The 15419-nt window shown below is 43.4% G+C and overlaps 1 protein-coding gene across 2 annotated transcripts in view; it reads left to right on the forward strand.

Moving 5' to 3' along the window:
- Window positions 1–10726, forward strand: part of CPEB4 (cytoplasmic polyadenylation element binding protein 4) — a 37577-nt gene extending 26851 nt beyond the window's left edge. For both annotated transcript variants that reach the window (XM_058035055.1, XM_058035057.1), the window contains 6 exons: window positions 521–694; window positions 1709–1798; window positions 2260–2378; window positions 3185–3299; window positions 3564–3745; window positions 6352–10726. In XM_058035055.1, the coding sequence (XP_057891038.1) occupies window positions 521–694; window positions 1709–1798; window positions 2260–2378; window positions 3185–3299; window positions 3564–3745; window positions 6352–6579 (908 nt within the window). In that variant the 3' untranslated portion in view covers window positions 6580–10726. The remainder of the gene's footprint in view (window positions 1–520; window positions 695–1708; window positions 1799–2259; window positions 2379–3184; window positions 3300–3563; window positions 3746–6351) is intronic.
- The last annotated feature ends 4693 nt before the right edge of the window (window positions 10727–15419 follow it).

A 15419-nucleotide genomic window follows, 5' to 3' on the forward strand; every position in this document is an offset into this window, starting at 1 on the left:
TACTAGTGGGTGGTTTATGATATGTTTTGATATCAGGTAATTTAAATGTGCAGTATATTTAACTGGTAGAATTCTTGTTTTCCCATTTTCACCTTGAAATTTTATCTGTTCCCTGGAAGAAGCTGTTCACTGGAAAATAGAATAGATGGCTTGATATTTTGAGAGCCCCAGAAACCAAATTGGCTGTTCCTTTCCCTTTTTGTACTTTTTAAAAGAAACCTCATTGGAAACACAAAATATTATGGAAAGCAGTCAGCTCGAGCACCCATTAGAAATCCTGGTTTGTTGTGAGGAGGAACCTTTCCTCTGAAATGAAGCATTTGAGCTGCTGGATGATGCTGGAAACTGAAAGGGTGCAATGAAATCGAGAACATAACTGCTCATTCAGAGGGCAAATCACTCCCAGTTCTGCTGATGCAGCAACTGGTGCATTTTCCCCAATTATTCCAACAGTGTGCGCTTTGTTCTGTTAGTATGGTTTTTTTTCCCTGTTTCTCTTTTTTTCCACCCCGCTCTGCAGGTCAGTCCTCGCTGTTCCCCATGGAGGATGGGTTCCTGGACGATGGGCGCGGGGATCAGAGCCTGCACAGCGGCCTGGGCTCCCCGCACTGCTTCTCGCACCAGAACGGGGAGCGCGTGGAGCGCTACTCCCGCAAGGTCTTTGTGGGGGGGCTGCCTCCCGACATCGATGAAGGTAAACCCCCCCCCGGGGCTCAGCCCTCGCTCTGCCAGCTCAGGGATGGCCGTGCTCCAAGCTTTAGTATGGAAATGGGTCTTTCTCCTGAGTTTAGGCTGCTGTTCTGCCACAAAGAACAAAATCACGCGTCCACGCGTTAAGCTGACTTCAGCAGGATAAAAAGTACAAAATTAAACAAACCAATATCACCTGTGGAAACTCATAATTCCATCGCAATCATTGTACAGGCCCCAGAAGTCAGCAGCAGGAAAAGCTGCTCATAGTTTTATAAGGTCTGTGTGGGGCAGCAAGTCCTAACTCTACGGTTGCTCCTGTGTGGTTGAAGTTGTTTCCAGCAATGATTTTTGTTCCGTGGTGGCTCCTGATCTGTGCGTGGTGAGATCCCAACAGGAATGAATCTGTGCAGGGAATCCTGAGGCACCAGGGGTTTGTGGTGGTTCATCACACAAATACAGGTGGCAGAATACTGCAGTTGTTATTAAAATAAAATTAAAAGGTCAGGTGCAGGTGTTGTGAAGCTTCATTTCACCAGAGCTCTGTGTTCTCTCTGTACGAGCCTGCTGGGATAGTAGTTAGAAGAAATGCAACAATAAAGCTGAAAAGTTTTTTTCTTAATCACAGAATTGTTTTAATCCCCACTTTTTGTGTCAGAGCTTCTAATGCACTGCTGTGACATGGTAACCTGAATTTCATGTCACCCATGAGAGCAGTTGACCATTATAACAGTATAGATGCAGTGGCTCAGTTCCTGAGAATTAATGGGTTATGAGCTTTTATTTATAATTATCAGTGAAAGAACAGTTTGAGCTTTGGCCTGTCTTGTTTTATAAGGATGTTCTGCCTTGTCACAAAGATCCCCCATCAGCTACTGAGCACTGCAGTGAGCTGCTGAACCTGGAGGGTCACAGAATGTTTGTTTATAGGATGAAACTACCTGAAATCAATGCCTTTCAAATGCCTTAAATTCAATTTATTTTAATGTCATGACTTTTCCCTTCTCTCCTGTTCCAGATGAGATCACTGCAAGTTTTCGGCGCTTTGGACCTTTGATTGTAGACTGGCCACACAAGGCAGAGAGCAAATCTTATTTTCCTCCTAAAGGTAAATACTGCGAACCAATAAGATGAGCATTTTAGAATAATTTTTTGTGATAAAGCACAAGATTGGTCTGATAGTGACACAATGTTTAGGGGGGAAAAAGAATTTAATCCTTGGGGTTGTTCTAAACTGGTGAAGTTTCAAATATGGCTTTGCAGTTATTATTCATTAAAAGAATTCTTCCTTAACTTCCTGTTTTTACTTTATTCCATTTTCCCTCTTTCCCCTGTTACTGTACATGTAGTAACAGCTTTTTAAAGGCACTAAATGCCTTCCACAGCAGCTGGGAAGGATTTGTCCCTTAGATGATCAACCAGAGCACTTGTGGGTTGGAAATGTGTGCTGGGAGCACCTTAAATCTTTTCCCCTCCTGTGTGGCAGCATGATGTCAAACCTAATTCTGAGTGAAATTCTGATCCTGTAGACAAACAGCAGCAGTGATGTTTGTGTTTTCCCTTGGCCAGGATATGCATTTTTGCTGTTCCAAGATGAAAGCTCTGTGCAGGCACTGATTGATGCATGCATTGAAGAAGATGGAAAGCTCTATCTCTGTGTTTCCAGCCCCACTATCAAAGACAAACCGGTAGGTGCAATTGTCAGGGCCTGCACAATTCCTGGGTGATAATCACAAATTTGGGCTCTTCACATGCAGTTTTTTCTGTCTTCAGAATGTTAATGTTAAAATTTCTTTAAGGTGTCAAATTAAGAAGAGAAAAGACCAACTTAATGGTTTTGAAGTAGGCATAAGAAAGTTTTTTAGTCTAGTTACAATGCTTATTTTTATCAGAAAAAGATGTATTTCCAGACAGGTATTTTTTGCTTGCTAATGATGAACATCTAGAATTCATATTGAGTGTTGTATATAACAGATAAATCCTAAAGAGCATACCATGGCATTGAACTCTAAATTATTAATATACAAATGGTTGGGAGGCTGATGCAAGTCTATCAATAGCTGGAGAGAATTCTGCTCCAGTCCTGTGCTTCAAATTTTGGCCAGCTGTAACCAAATAGAAAGCAGCACAGGAGCTGAACTGGCATCTCTGGAGCCTGCTGCACTGAGATAAGGCTGGGACAACAGGAGCAGTGCAGATCTGTGTGACCAGGGGCTTGTACAGCACAGCTCAGTCATGATTAAGTAAATGTGTGAGCAGAGGGTGAGGGTTTTTTTTCCCCAGAAATTTGGGTAACAAGGAAGTGATGAAATTTAGCATCCTCAAATGGTCTGTCTTAAGAGAACTCGTTACCATTTCATTTTGCTGAACAAGTAGAGTTTAGAAAGTACAGCTGTTTAAGAAGTTTTCTGCTCTGTAGGACTCTGTTGTAATTTATATTACTGAGACACTTTGAATTGTGAATGGTTAAAAAAACCAGGCTTTTTGTCCATAGGTTCAGATCCGGCCTTGGAACCTTAGTGATAGTGATTTTGTTATGGATGGTTCCCAGCCTCTTGACCCAAGAAAAACCATTTTTGTTGGTGGTGTTCCTCGGCCTTTACGAGCAGGTACACACTGCAGCACTGGGCATGTTGGATGTGCAGCCTGGTTTGGGGAGCACTGGGGGAAGCCAGCCTGGAATTCTGAGCGTGGTGACACAGTGGGGGACACAAACCATCCTGAGGCGGTGCTTTGAGAGAAACGAGGCAGCCTAGAGCCCTGTTTGGTTTTGCTTTGTGGTGACACAGTGGGGGACACGAAGCATCCTGAGGTGGTGCAGTGAGTGAAAAGAGGCAGCCTAGAGCCCTGTTTGGTTTTGCTTTGTGCTGCAGTGGAGCTGGCGATGATCATGGACCGGCTCTACGGCGGGGTTTGCTACGCCGGCATCGACACGGACCCCGAGCTGAAGTACCCCAAGGGCGCCGGGCGGGTGGCGTTCTCCAACCAACAGAGCTACATTGCTGCTATCAGCGCCCGCTTCGTCCAGCTGCAGCACGGAGAGATTGATAAACGGGTAAGGCCTGCTCCCCTGCCAGCGCCCTCCCTGCCTCAGGGGTGTGCTGGCAGTGTTACACCAGGTTAATCCTGGTGTTGGTGCCTCTCGGATGCAGCACGGGATGCAAGCGGAGTGGTGGGGAGCTGGTGGTGCTGGCACGTGGGAGGTGACTGTGAAAAAGGCTTTTCTTGAGTTGCTGAGTGTAGTGGGAAGTGTGGCAGCTGCCTTGGCCTTTTCCAAGAATACTGAGCTCCTCAGATGCTCCCTCTGCAAGGGTTTGGGGTGTTTGTGAGATGCAGGGAGGGAGGTGCCTGCCACAGCTCTTCCTCTTTCGGGAGAAGAAGCAGAACCACCCCAATGTGTGCTGGCTGTCCAAGAGCATCCTTGTAAGCTTGTTACTGTGCCCTGCAGCCTTGCAGTCACCCTCCAAAGCCTGTGCAAAGGCTGTGCTTGCTTCTTTCTTTCCTTTATTATTGTATTCCTTATTATTTTAAATTACAGCAATATGCCAAATGGATCAGCACTTTGCTTTCTGCCTTCTTCATCTCTCTAAAATGTAACTGCCAGTTACAGTGATACTCAGACCACAGTTTTGGGAAACTCAGATGCTCACATCTCCTCTTGTAATTAATCCTTTGTCTCTGGATTTTTCCTACATGACTGTCACTGCTGATCTTAATTTTAAAGTTAATACAGTGGAAAACCTCCAAACTTGGCTGATTAGCCCATTATCTTTTCACTTCTGCTTTGGTTATAAAGCAGAAGAATTGTAACAACAATTTGACTGTGGGCCTGTGAATTGGAATGTCTTTGTTCTAATCTTGGCTCTGAAATAAGTTCTGTACAGCTTTGAACAAGTAATTTGGGCTGCCCTTGTGCAACTTGTGCTTGCATAAGCAGACACTTGGGTGAATAGGTCCATTGAAGCTGGTGGGACTACAAATTTAAGTAAGTACTTGTAAACTCTGAAAAAAAATTTTGCAATCTATTTCCCCTTCCTTCTCTCCCCCCCACTCCCTATTTCCTCATTTTTGGTGCAGTTTTTGTGTGGGGAGATAATGCTCAGAGAGGATTCATTATAAGAGAAATTTGGCGCATGAGGGAGGTAAAAATACAGCAGCACTAGTTTTTATTAAGGTTCTATTTATTTTTAGTTTTCAAATACTGCTTTTCTTCAAAAAGAAAAATAAAGTTAGTTAAAAAAAAGCAGTAACAAGAAGGGATTTCCTGTAAAATTGGGCAAGGAGGTGCTGCTAAAGGGTGTGCCCTGAGATAATGCACAGGAAGGGTTCACGGCTGGGGCTCCCACCCTGAGAGGGCCTGATGGAGCTGCTGTAACTGAGGCTTTCCCTGGAACTGGGAAATCCTCTGTGCCCAGCTCAGGGAGCAGTTCCAGCACTGTCCCACTCAGAATTAATGTGACAAGGACACCCAAGCTGCAGTTTGGCCTCTGAAGGTGGCTGAGCAGAGGGAATGGGGCAGAATCACCACATGAAGGAGGCCTGTGTGGCATCTTTGTCCTTTTAGCATTTTTGAGGAAAAAATCCCAATCCTCCTACTGCAGAACAGATTAGGGGATGGGGAATGTGGTGTTAGGAATATTTGCCTGCTTCTGCTCTTGTACAAATTGACTGAGTTGGCAGGGCAGGGTTTTGGGAAATGCAACTCGAGCACTGAAAGAGGAGAAAAACAGGTTATTAAAAAGGCTGCTGTGCTCTGTCTGAGCAGTTTATGTGTCCTGTAAGCAAAAATGACATCAAACTACTGCAGTGCCATCTGGACTGTGATAAAATTGGGTGGGTTTGAAAACCCAGCAAGTTGTGAATGTCCTTATTTGCCTGAGGTGTGTCCGAGGCCTGTGAGGTGCAGGGGGGAGCAGCCCCAGGCCAGATGCAGAGATAACAGCAGAGATACCAGTCACAGCCTGGGTGTTTGAAAATGTTGGTGAAAACATCACATTCAGTGAGCTTCAGAGAAGGTTCACAAACCCTTCTGGAGCAGGAACTTGTACCTATATTTATTTCTGCTGTTCTGAATTCCTGCCCATCACCTGGCCCTTAATGCCAGCAGCGTAGGAGGGCATCAGGCCCGTGGTAAGCCTCTCATTTGATCCCAACAAGATCAGGTGGATTTCCTTTTGCTGAGAGGACTAAGCCATGGAAAAAGTACAGAAATGAAGTGTTTATTTAGAGGATAAATGAATTGTCTTAATGCTGGAAATTCAGACACATGTGCATATTTAATCAGCAGTTACAGTGTTGTATAAACAGTTTCCATTCCTGCCTGAGAGGGACAGAGCTTAATTGGATATCAAAAACAACTCCCATAATTATCCAAGGTTTTGGTGTCAGTCAGTAGGTTGTTTCTGTAAATCAGTGACAGCAGGTGTCAGACTGATGATCAGCACTGATTTCTGGGGTTTTTCTGAAGGATCAAAGAGGGGGTAGAAGTGTTGAAGTGCCTGGAATTTGGGGTGTTCAACAGCCACGTTCAGGTGCCGTGAGGGGGAAATCTCGATTTTAACATTCCCTACTGCATAACTGCTGTGTGCCCTGCTAAAACATAAGTGTGGGGTTAAGAATTTGCACTGAAGAATGACCAACTGTCTCGTTTTGTGGCTGCAGGTGGAAGTTAAGCCATATGTCTTGGACGATCAGCTGTGTGACGAGTGTCAGGGCGCCCGCTGCGGCGGGAAGTTCGCCCCGTTCTTCTGTGCTAACGTGACGTGTCTGCAGTATTACTGTGAATATTGCTGGGCTGCTATCCATTCCCGGGCCGGCAGGGAGTTCCACAAGCCCCTGGTCAAGGAGGGAGGGGACCGCCCGAGACATATTTCATTCCGCTGGAACTAAAGGATCGCTCATTTGCAGGCCTCCAATTAAGTGCACTCTTCTGTTCCTCCCCACCCTGCCCCTCACTCACAGCATGTCCTTTTGTAGTAGTCTGTAATTTAACAATAGTCTAATGAAAGAATGACCTATAATGGGTATTTTATAGAATCTTGTCATTGAAAACTGTATTGGGAACTCCTTTTCGTATCGATAACATGTTGCAAGTGAGTTGCATTCTCTTGTCTTTACTACCGAGAGAACACTTAATTTCCTGCAACGTTTTCTTAGAGGAGAGAAAAAATATTAAGAGAATTGAAACAATAGAGTATTTTGGTTTTTTAATTAAATTATTGTTAATAAAGAACATAATAATACTTTTATTAAATAACCGTGTAACAATAACACTATCAGTCTGTTCTGACACTTTTCCCCCAGGGAAGCCTGTTTTTGCCTCTCTTTTTTTATTTTTTTTTGGTTGTTTTTGGATTTTTCCAGCAACAGATGAAGTTAGCATTTACCTACCAACAGGAAAGAGCATGTTTAAAGCAACAGAAATGCATGAGCAAAGTTGAAGCAGCACTATAATAATGATCTTTTTTGTTTGTTTTTTTCTTTTAAACTCTTTTAAGGGTTTTGAGGCTGAAATTTTAGCTCGGTGTGTATCTGACCGTGCCTCTGGCTACCACCCACATCCAAATTACTAATGAGATAGGCAGAGCTTACTATATTTTCATCAAAATGATTACATTTTAAGAATTCCTGAATGTAAAAGTTGAGTAAAGTTACTACTGAGGGGGGAGTGCACTTTTTTTCTTTAAGAGAACTCAATTGTCTGGTTACAGCCCTAGATATCCTACCAAAGCTAGAGTAATGACAACTAGTGAACTGGCATTTCCTCTCCTGAAGGATAAATATATAGATTTTATTTTTGATGGCTATATATAACTCTATATCCTAATATACTAACATTCATCAGGGGCCAGCCTTTGCTCTCCATTTTGACGTGAAAAAGTAGAAAACCTAAAGATACCTCAAGGATATCACTGATTTTTACTGGAGTTTTGCTATTCCATTGTGGCACACAAACTCAAATTGGCTGCTTATTGGTTTCCCATCTTGGCTGTAAAGTCAGTTTTCTGTCCCCTCAAATTTAGCTGTAACAGAAGGCACGAACCCAAGGAGTTCCCAAATCCTGCTCTGCACCGCCGGCCCAATTTTGTGCACGGAATGGTGCAGGTGTGCAGATGCCTTTCTTACTCTTCCTGTAGAAAGAATCCCAGCTCAGATCCCAGCTCTTCAGAACTGATTGTGGGGAGATAAAGACACGCAGGTGGAAGTGCCAACATCGCTAATTAACGCCGGCTTTATTGGGACTCAGTCCTGCCTTGAGAAGCATCAGCCCAGGACACGCGAAGCGAACGCTGACCAGTGGGTGCAGAGGGTTTAGTTTGAAACAGATCAATGAAGGAGTAGTTCTGAAAATTTATTTTTAATACTTTTGAACTAAATGCCCTGGCCAACTTCTCCACCAAGGATGTAGCAGTGTGCAAACAAAGTGATTCTGTGGCAATCTCTGCCCGGCCCCAGGGGCCTGGGACCACCTGAGAGTCTCCCAAACCAAAGATTTGCCCTGGCACTGCTTGGAAAACATCTGCTCCCTTCGAAGCCCCCCTCATCCCTTTCCCCCAGCCCCCATTATCTTTATGAGAAGCAGTTTTTCTGTTCAATACAGGCTTTAATGAACTGATACCTTACCAAGTTCCAAAGGTCAAAATGGAGACATTTGCTGTCTATTAGTCAAGTATAGAAAGGGAGCTGCTTTTACTGAAATCCCTGAAAATATTGACAACAGTAATGCAAATGCAGAGTGCTCTTGTGTAGATTGTCAGGGACTTTTTTTTCTCTGAAGTACATAATTCTAGTTGGAATGTTCCTTTCATTTTTTTAATGCTTGTAGGTGGCTTGGGGTGTGCTATTGTGCCGATCCTACCCAGCAAACAGGTGAGGTGGGTTTCCATTACAAGAAAATAACACTGTTTGAGAACTAGCTTTGAATAATAATTTTTTCCCTTTGTACATGACCTGCTGAATTTCGGTACAGTGTTTTTGTAGCTAACTTATTTTGTCATGCACATAATGTATATTTGTTATGCACTACTTTTGTATATCTTGTTTTTCCAACAGTGAGCATTTTTAGGCACACTTTTCACTGACGGGATATCTCTTTATGCAATACCTCAATTTTTCATATTGCAAAGAGTAGCTTTTTGTACTTTTATTACTGAGAGATCTTCATATACTTCATTTTTTAATATAAATAATTTTAATAAATTTTATTTTCTTATATTCTGCTTTTTATACATTTCAGTGCTCTGCATACATTTTGAATTATGGATGTTGTGCACTGGCAATGCTATTTTAGAATCTGCAGAGAAAAGAAAGCATGTTGCTTAAACATCTTAGCCCAGCACCAGGTATTTGGTGTACATATAATTTAAGAAATAGTATATGTAAAGTTGAGAATTAAAGAAGAAAAAGCATGAAAGTGACAAATGACACTTGTCTTTAGACCCATGAAATTTAAATGCATAAATATAGTGTAGAAATTTAAAAGTCAAGAACCATCAAAATTGTCTACCGCTTCTTACTGAGTTTTTAAAAATTATACACAAATGCAGACGTTTTTGGTGAATGTTTAGCCATTTTTATTATTAATAAAGAATCGATGTTAGGTGTTTGATGCAGAACCGTGTCTGCTCTTTTAAATTATATTTAAAGAATAAAAGAGAGCCTGCTAGGTGGCAGGCATGTAATGTTAGTATGCATGACTAATGTAAGAAATCGTTATTCTACTAATATTCACTTGTGATTGTGTGACAAGCGTGTTTACAGATCCTTTGGTTACACTTCGATTTACAGGGCATAAACAATTCTCTCCATTACTCTGTGCTTCAACAGCGCTGGCCCAGCCTCCTGATGGCACGGGGCTCTCTGGGGTTACCGTGTAGCCCCAGGCTCATTAACGTGTAATTAGCTACCGGCGGGGGGGTGTCATTAATGAGCAGCGGCGTTCCCCGGGGGAGTGACAGAGTAATTCCATGGTTATTTTTGCAATGTAAAATAAAGTGTTTCTGATTATTTTATATGTAAAGGAACCCCACTGCCCCGTGCTTTTTTGGTATAGTCTCTACTTCTCCATACACAGACCTCTGCAGAATGCAAATTTCAACCTTGCAGTGACTGAATTTAGCGTTTTATAAGGATGCTGTTGGAAAGACTTGATAATTCACCCCTTGTGTTTTTTGAAGAGTTCAAACCTTCTGTTCAAAGGTGATTTAAAACTTGAATGTGATGGATTGTGGCAAGTTAACTTCAAGTTATGTGCAATACCTATTTCAGACTTCTGGAAGATCTTTGCAGTGTAATTCTTTGTTTTTAATTGCAGACATTTAAAAATGTCATTTTCTACTGTTCTAGTAAATCCTCTTTCTTGCTGGTGTTTCTAAAGAAAAGAATCAGAAATCAATCTTTCTACTAATGTAAATTTGAGATTATTTTTAAAAAAAAATGGAATAAAACGTTTTGGTCATTTGCTTTATTTTATTATCTTATTTTAAAGCTACTGTGATAGCATTGTAAGAATTGGGACAATATTGTATTCAACTGTTTTATTTTTTATATTTTTAAATTTTAAAGTATAATTAGTTTTTATAATTTTCATCAGATTTTTTTGTTATATTTTTTGGAAGTGAAACTTTTAGCAAGTGGGTGTCTAGTTTTTACTAATCCCTAATATGTTTTTCCCCCAATGTATTGCTCATATTATCAGAAGGAAAAGTTATTTAAGTATGTCAGTTAATTGTACTACTTGGCTGAATTTCCATATAGTTTTTACTGTGTATGGGGAGGTTGTAGTATTTATTATAGCATTTTAAATAAGGGTAATTCATTTTTTATTAAAGTCATTTTCACGTTTAAGTTCATATTTTTGTATGTTCTACTCTAAGTTATATAACACAAGTTACTTTTTTTAAAGAGTTCATTTGTTGAAGTGCTAGTGAAAATTAATGTTATTAAATAGTTTGCAAATGACTATTTATACCAGTATGCATATAATTTTTAAATATTTGTAATGTGAGATGTTGAATGAATAAAACTTTTAACTCAATGTTTCTCCTTAACCTTTTTCTTTTGAGCTTCCTGTAGGAACTCGTTCCTTTGTGGCCGAAGCTCGTGGGGCTTGGGGAGGGGATTTTGTTGGGCTGTGTGGGGTGAAAAGGGGTTTAGGTTCTGGTCTCAAATGCAGCAAAGGTTCCTTGGAGAGGTGAAGATGCAGCAGGTGAGGAGAGAACCACCGAGGCACAGGTAACCCCACCATGGTTAAAGATCATCCAGTGCCACCCCTGCCATGGCAGGGACACCTTCCACTGTCCCAGGTGGCTCCAAGTCCTGTCCAGCCTGGCCTTGGGCACTGCCAGGGGTCCAGGGGCAGCCACAGCTGCTCTGGGCACCTGTGCCAGGGCCTGCCCGCCCTCACAGAGCAGGATTCCTTCCCAACATCCCATCTAACCCTGCTCGGTCAGTGGGAAGCCATTCCCTGTGTCCTGTCCCTCCATCCCTTGGAAAGGGTCTCTCTCCATCTTCCCTTCAGCTGCTGGAAGGCCACAGCTGGGTCAACCAAATCGTTCTCTTTTCCAGGCTGAACAGTCCCAGCTCCTTCAGCCAGAGAGAGACCAGAGACCACCGTGCAGTGGGACAGAGAGAGAACCTGAGTGGGGCCAGGGCAGAGCCCAGCAAGGCAGGGACAGGCTGGGAATCCTCTTTAATTGTCTCACACTTGTCATCTAACAGTAACACAGGGAAGGCATCTGACATTTTAGAGAACTTGCTTGTTTCAGCCTTTAATCTAAAATATTGAAACTTGAACTCTCTGGAAAGTCTCGTGAAGAGTTTCTAACTTACAGATCTGCTCTTCAAGGACTGTTCAACAGGTGCTTAACGAATGCCAGAGTTGTGCTGCTAATCTGGAGAGCCATCACTGAAAGAATTGTGGTGCAAATGCTCAGTGGATGGTGAGTCTCCTTCCTTTGTGTGGGTGCTCTGGGAATCGAAGGTCCTGCAGCTCTGATGGGATTAGTTCTGCCAGCGCTGATCCCTTCACTTTCTTTTGCCTTCACTTGGTGCACGTGGAGCAGCTCCTGCCTTTGGAAATGGGTTTTTGACAGAATTGCAAAGCTTTGCAGGTGGTTCCACACAGATATTCCCAATTCCTTGCCACGACTGAATAGAAAGCTGGGATCAGGAGTGGCTGGAGGTGCATTGCCTGCCCAGTGAGTCAGGAATGCCTCGGTGCCCAGTGCCAGCCAGGCAGCACCCTTGACTAGCTCCAGCTGTGACTTGGCTGGGAAACTTCATCCCTCTGTTCCCTGCACTGGGGTTGTTGGGAAATAGCCACAGTTCTTGACATTGTTTTCAAGTGCAAATGATCTTTCAGACAACATGGGCTTATTTATGTGTTCATGTTTTTTCACAAGTGTGACAGGCTTGAAATCTGGTCCTGGGGTATGGAAGTTTGAGGCTTTGGATGCCGTGATGGTGGAACCAGCAATGTCCTTCACAAATGGAGCACTCCCTGCCTCACCCCAAAGTCCTGCAAACTTAGAGAGTTTTTCAGAATCCAACATTTCATTTACAGTTGGGGATTACAGTGTATATTCATTCTAGAATTTTCCTATTCTGAAGAATCCTTGGTGAATATTTTTTTATTACTAGGCAGAGTCTAAAACCTTGAAATCAATAAGGGGAAAGGTCTGGATCATTCAAAACTCCAGATAATCTGTTGGGAGTGATGGGCTGATTCTGAATTGCTGGTAAGTTTCTTTGGCAATGACACAACAAACCCATTTTGGCTTTCTTTTTGCACTGAAGCTGTAAGTAAATGCTACAGGCAGACTCCAGAAGATGGAGGTAAGCCCTGCTGGGAGGAATTCCAGAATGCCCAGTGTGTGATTCCCAGCTTTTTCCTTCCAGCACAGCTGCCCCCATCACAGTCCCCATGAGCCCTCTCAGGTGCCACTGGCACTGAAGGAGCTGCCACATTCCAGGCTGGTGCAGGAGTGGATGGACCCAATCTCCCTGTAATCCAGAGGCTGAGCTGATCTCCAGGAGGGCTCTGGGCTGTCAGGTTGTTGTGGGACACCTCCTGCCAGTCCTGACCCTCCAGCTGCCGCTCCCAAAGCGCTCAGTGCAGCTCCAGGGAATCTGGGACAAGCCATAGCCTCGGAAAGGGGAGATGAGGAGAAAAGCTGCCATCCCTTCCTCTGTGTGAAAAAAGCTGATTCAGTTTGTCAGAGTGAAAAACAGCCTGTGGGATAAGAATATCCTCACAGCTGTCTGTGCACTCAGAGGAACTGAAGGGAGTGAATCAGTGCTCTGAATACACCACTGAAAGTCTTCCTGCACCCCCATGCTCTGATTGATGCCATCAGATATCACCTGTTTTCATGGCACAGGAACTATAATTTCCTGACTTCTTGTGGGGCTTGTCAGAGAGACAATTTGATACTAAATGCTGGTTTGTTTGCATGCATCCCTCCCTAAGGGAAGCTGCCTCTGTCACTTTGTTTATGGAGTGTGGGAGACCGTGTTCTGTTAAGGTTCCTCCATGAAATTTGCTGGTCCAAAGCTCTCAGTCCTCCTGGTATACATAAAATATAGAGATGTATTAAGTCAGTGCTTGATTGCATTTTTCCTTCTGAAATTTAATTTGGTGAGTCATAAAAGCTGAGATTAAATCCTCTGAGCACAGCACAGGTCAAGGATGACTGTGAGGACACATTTTGAGTTTGTATTATTCTTAATGTTTAAAATGGATGTAGTTTTATTGCTGTCAGTCGTGGGGTATTTTTTTATCTCAAAACTTTGAGTTGCTTTGCTTTTCATGGGAGTGAAGAACATTGCTTTTAAATGGCAGTGATGGGGTAGATGCAGTGGACACACACTGTGTGCCTCAATAACTCAGACCAGATCTGAAATCCATGGAAGGAAAGCAATGCATTAAAAAAAATATCTCTGCCCAAGGCTTGAAAAGAATGTTTGCTTGGTGTAAATCACCATCTGACATCGCTGCTGACTCACAGCCCAGGATCAGTTTGCTCAGGGATTGTTCAGGCCTTGCTGTGCATTAAGTTGTCACTTTGGCCAAGTGTCACTTTGTAAGGCCTTGCTTGTGGCTTGAAGCTGCGGCCCAGGGCTGGGCTGGGTTGGGAGCACGTTCATGCCAAGTGTTGCTGAGTTTAAATGGGGTTCCTCACGTTTCTGAGGCATTCTCCTGGAAGCAGCAGCAGCAGCCCCCAGCTCTGCTGCAGTGGGCCAGCTGTGCACGGACAGATGTTGCTCTGTACACACTGGCAAGATCAGCCCAGCTCTTCACTCAGTGCAAAGGGAATTTCTCAGGCGTTGCTTTGGCAGGGGGTGTCTGTGGAGGAACAGAGGGCAGAACAAAGCAGTGACTGCTTCCATTTTGTCTGCAGAGGAGCAATCCAAGGAGACAGAGCCCTGCTCTGCTCCTCTCCTGGCAGCATCCTGATGTCTCTGGGGGAGAGAGGGAGGAGGGAATGCTCAGTGCCATTATGGGGTGGCCCTGCTGCTGAGAATCCCAGAACCTTTTGGGTTGGAAAAGACCTCAGTGTCCATTGAGTCCCAGCTGTGCCCCATCCCCACCTTGTCCCCAGCCCAGAGCACTGAGTGCCACCTCCAGGGATGGGCACTCCTGCAGCCAGGTGTGTTGGTGATCACACTTTGGCCTAGATCCCATTGGATTTCAGAGGAGAAATAAGAAATTGTGAGCTTTCTGTGCTTGGTCTTGGGTTATCTACGTTACTGCTGAATCTGGGGATGATTTAGTGATTTTTGCATTTTACAATCCTGCATGAGCCAGGATTTTTTCAGCATCTGGAGGGTTATGGCAGGTAGGGCTGAACTTTCTCAGCTATGTATTCTCTCAGGATCTAACTGCACATTTCTCTGAATAGGAGACTTTTAATCTTTAATATCATAGTCTCTGCAGCCTAAAACTTGGAAAAGTTTCCCTGTCTCTGATTTGGAAACAAATACCGAGAACTTGCACATTTAGTTCATTTTTCATTTGGAAAATGAAATCAGAGCAAGTGAAGTCCTCACCTGCCTTCTGCTTCATCCACTTGGCCACCAGCCTTTCCTGCAAATCAGGCTGTGCATTCTGGTGTAATCTCAGGGCTCATTTTTTCTCCCTGTTTTCCCCATAGTTTTATTTCCAATTGGCAATCTGTTGAAATGCTGTAACACAAAGTTCTGCTAAGCCAGGGGTTTTGATCTCCTTGACGTGGGTTTTGTTGTAAAGCCCATGGATCTTCTCAGTGATTTGGAAATCTCTCCAGGGGAGGCTCAGGCTTTTATGTAACACAGTTTATACTCTGCTAAATATTTTTATGCACAGCATGAAGAGATGGGAGAACTGGCTTCTCCTTATGAGGGGTGTGGAGGAAGAGATCCCCATGTGTGGTTTGTAAAGCAGTGGGAGCTGGGCAGGTTCACTGCTGTGAAATGCAGGTGCTGTTCCATTTTCTCTCTCTGCTGCCCCATTACTGCTCACACAATGAACTGAGAGCCAGGCTAAATGATGAAAGAAGTAAGAAGAAGCTGAAAGCAAATTCATTGCTTTGACTTAGCAGAAGTCATGACTTTTGTTTTTATAATGATTCCTGGTTACACTAATAAATGGTCCCCAGTGCCTTTTGTGCAGTAACCACATACTAATGAAATCCCTCACTCCAGTGACTTATTAAATATTCTGTGAAAATGAAGGTGATAGAATAATTGTT

This window comes from Melospiza georgiana, chromosome 15, assembly GCF_028018845.1.
Source record: "Melospiza georgiana isolate bMelGeo1 chromosome 15, bMelGeo1.pri, whole genome shotgun sequence".
Classification (NCBI taxonomy): domain Eukaryota; kingdom Metazoa; phylum Chordata; class Aves; order Passeriformes; family Passerellidae; genus Melospiza; species Melospiza georgiana.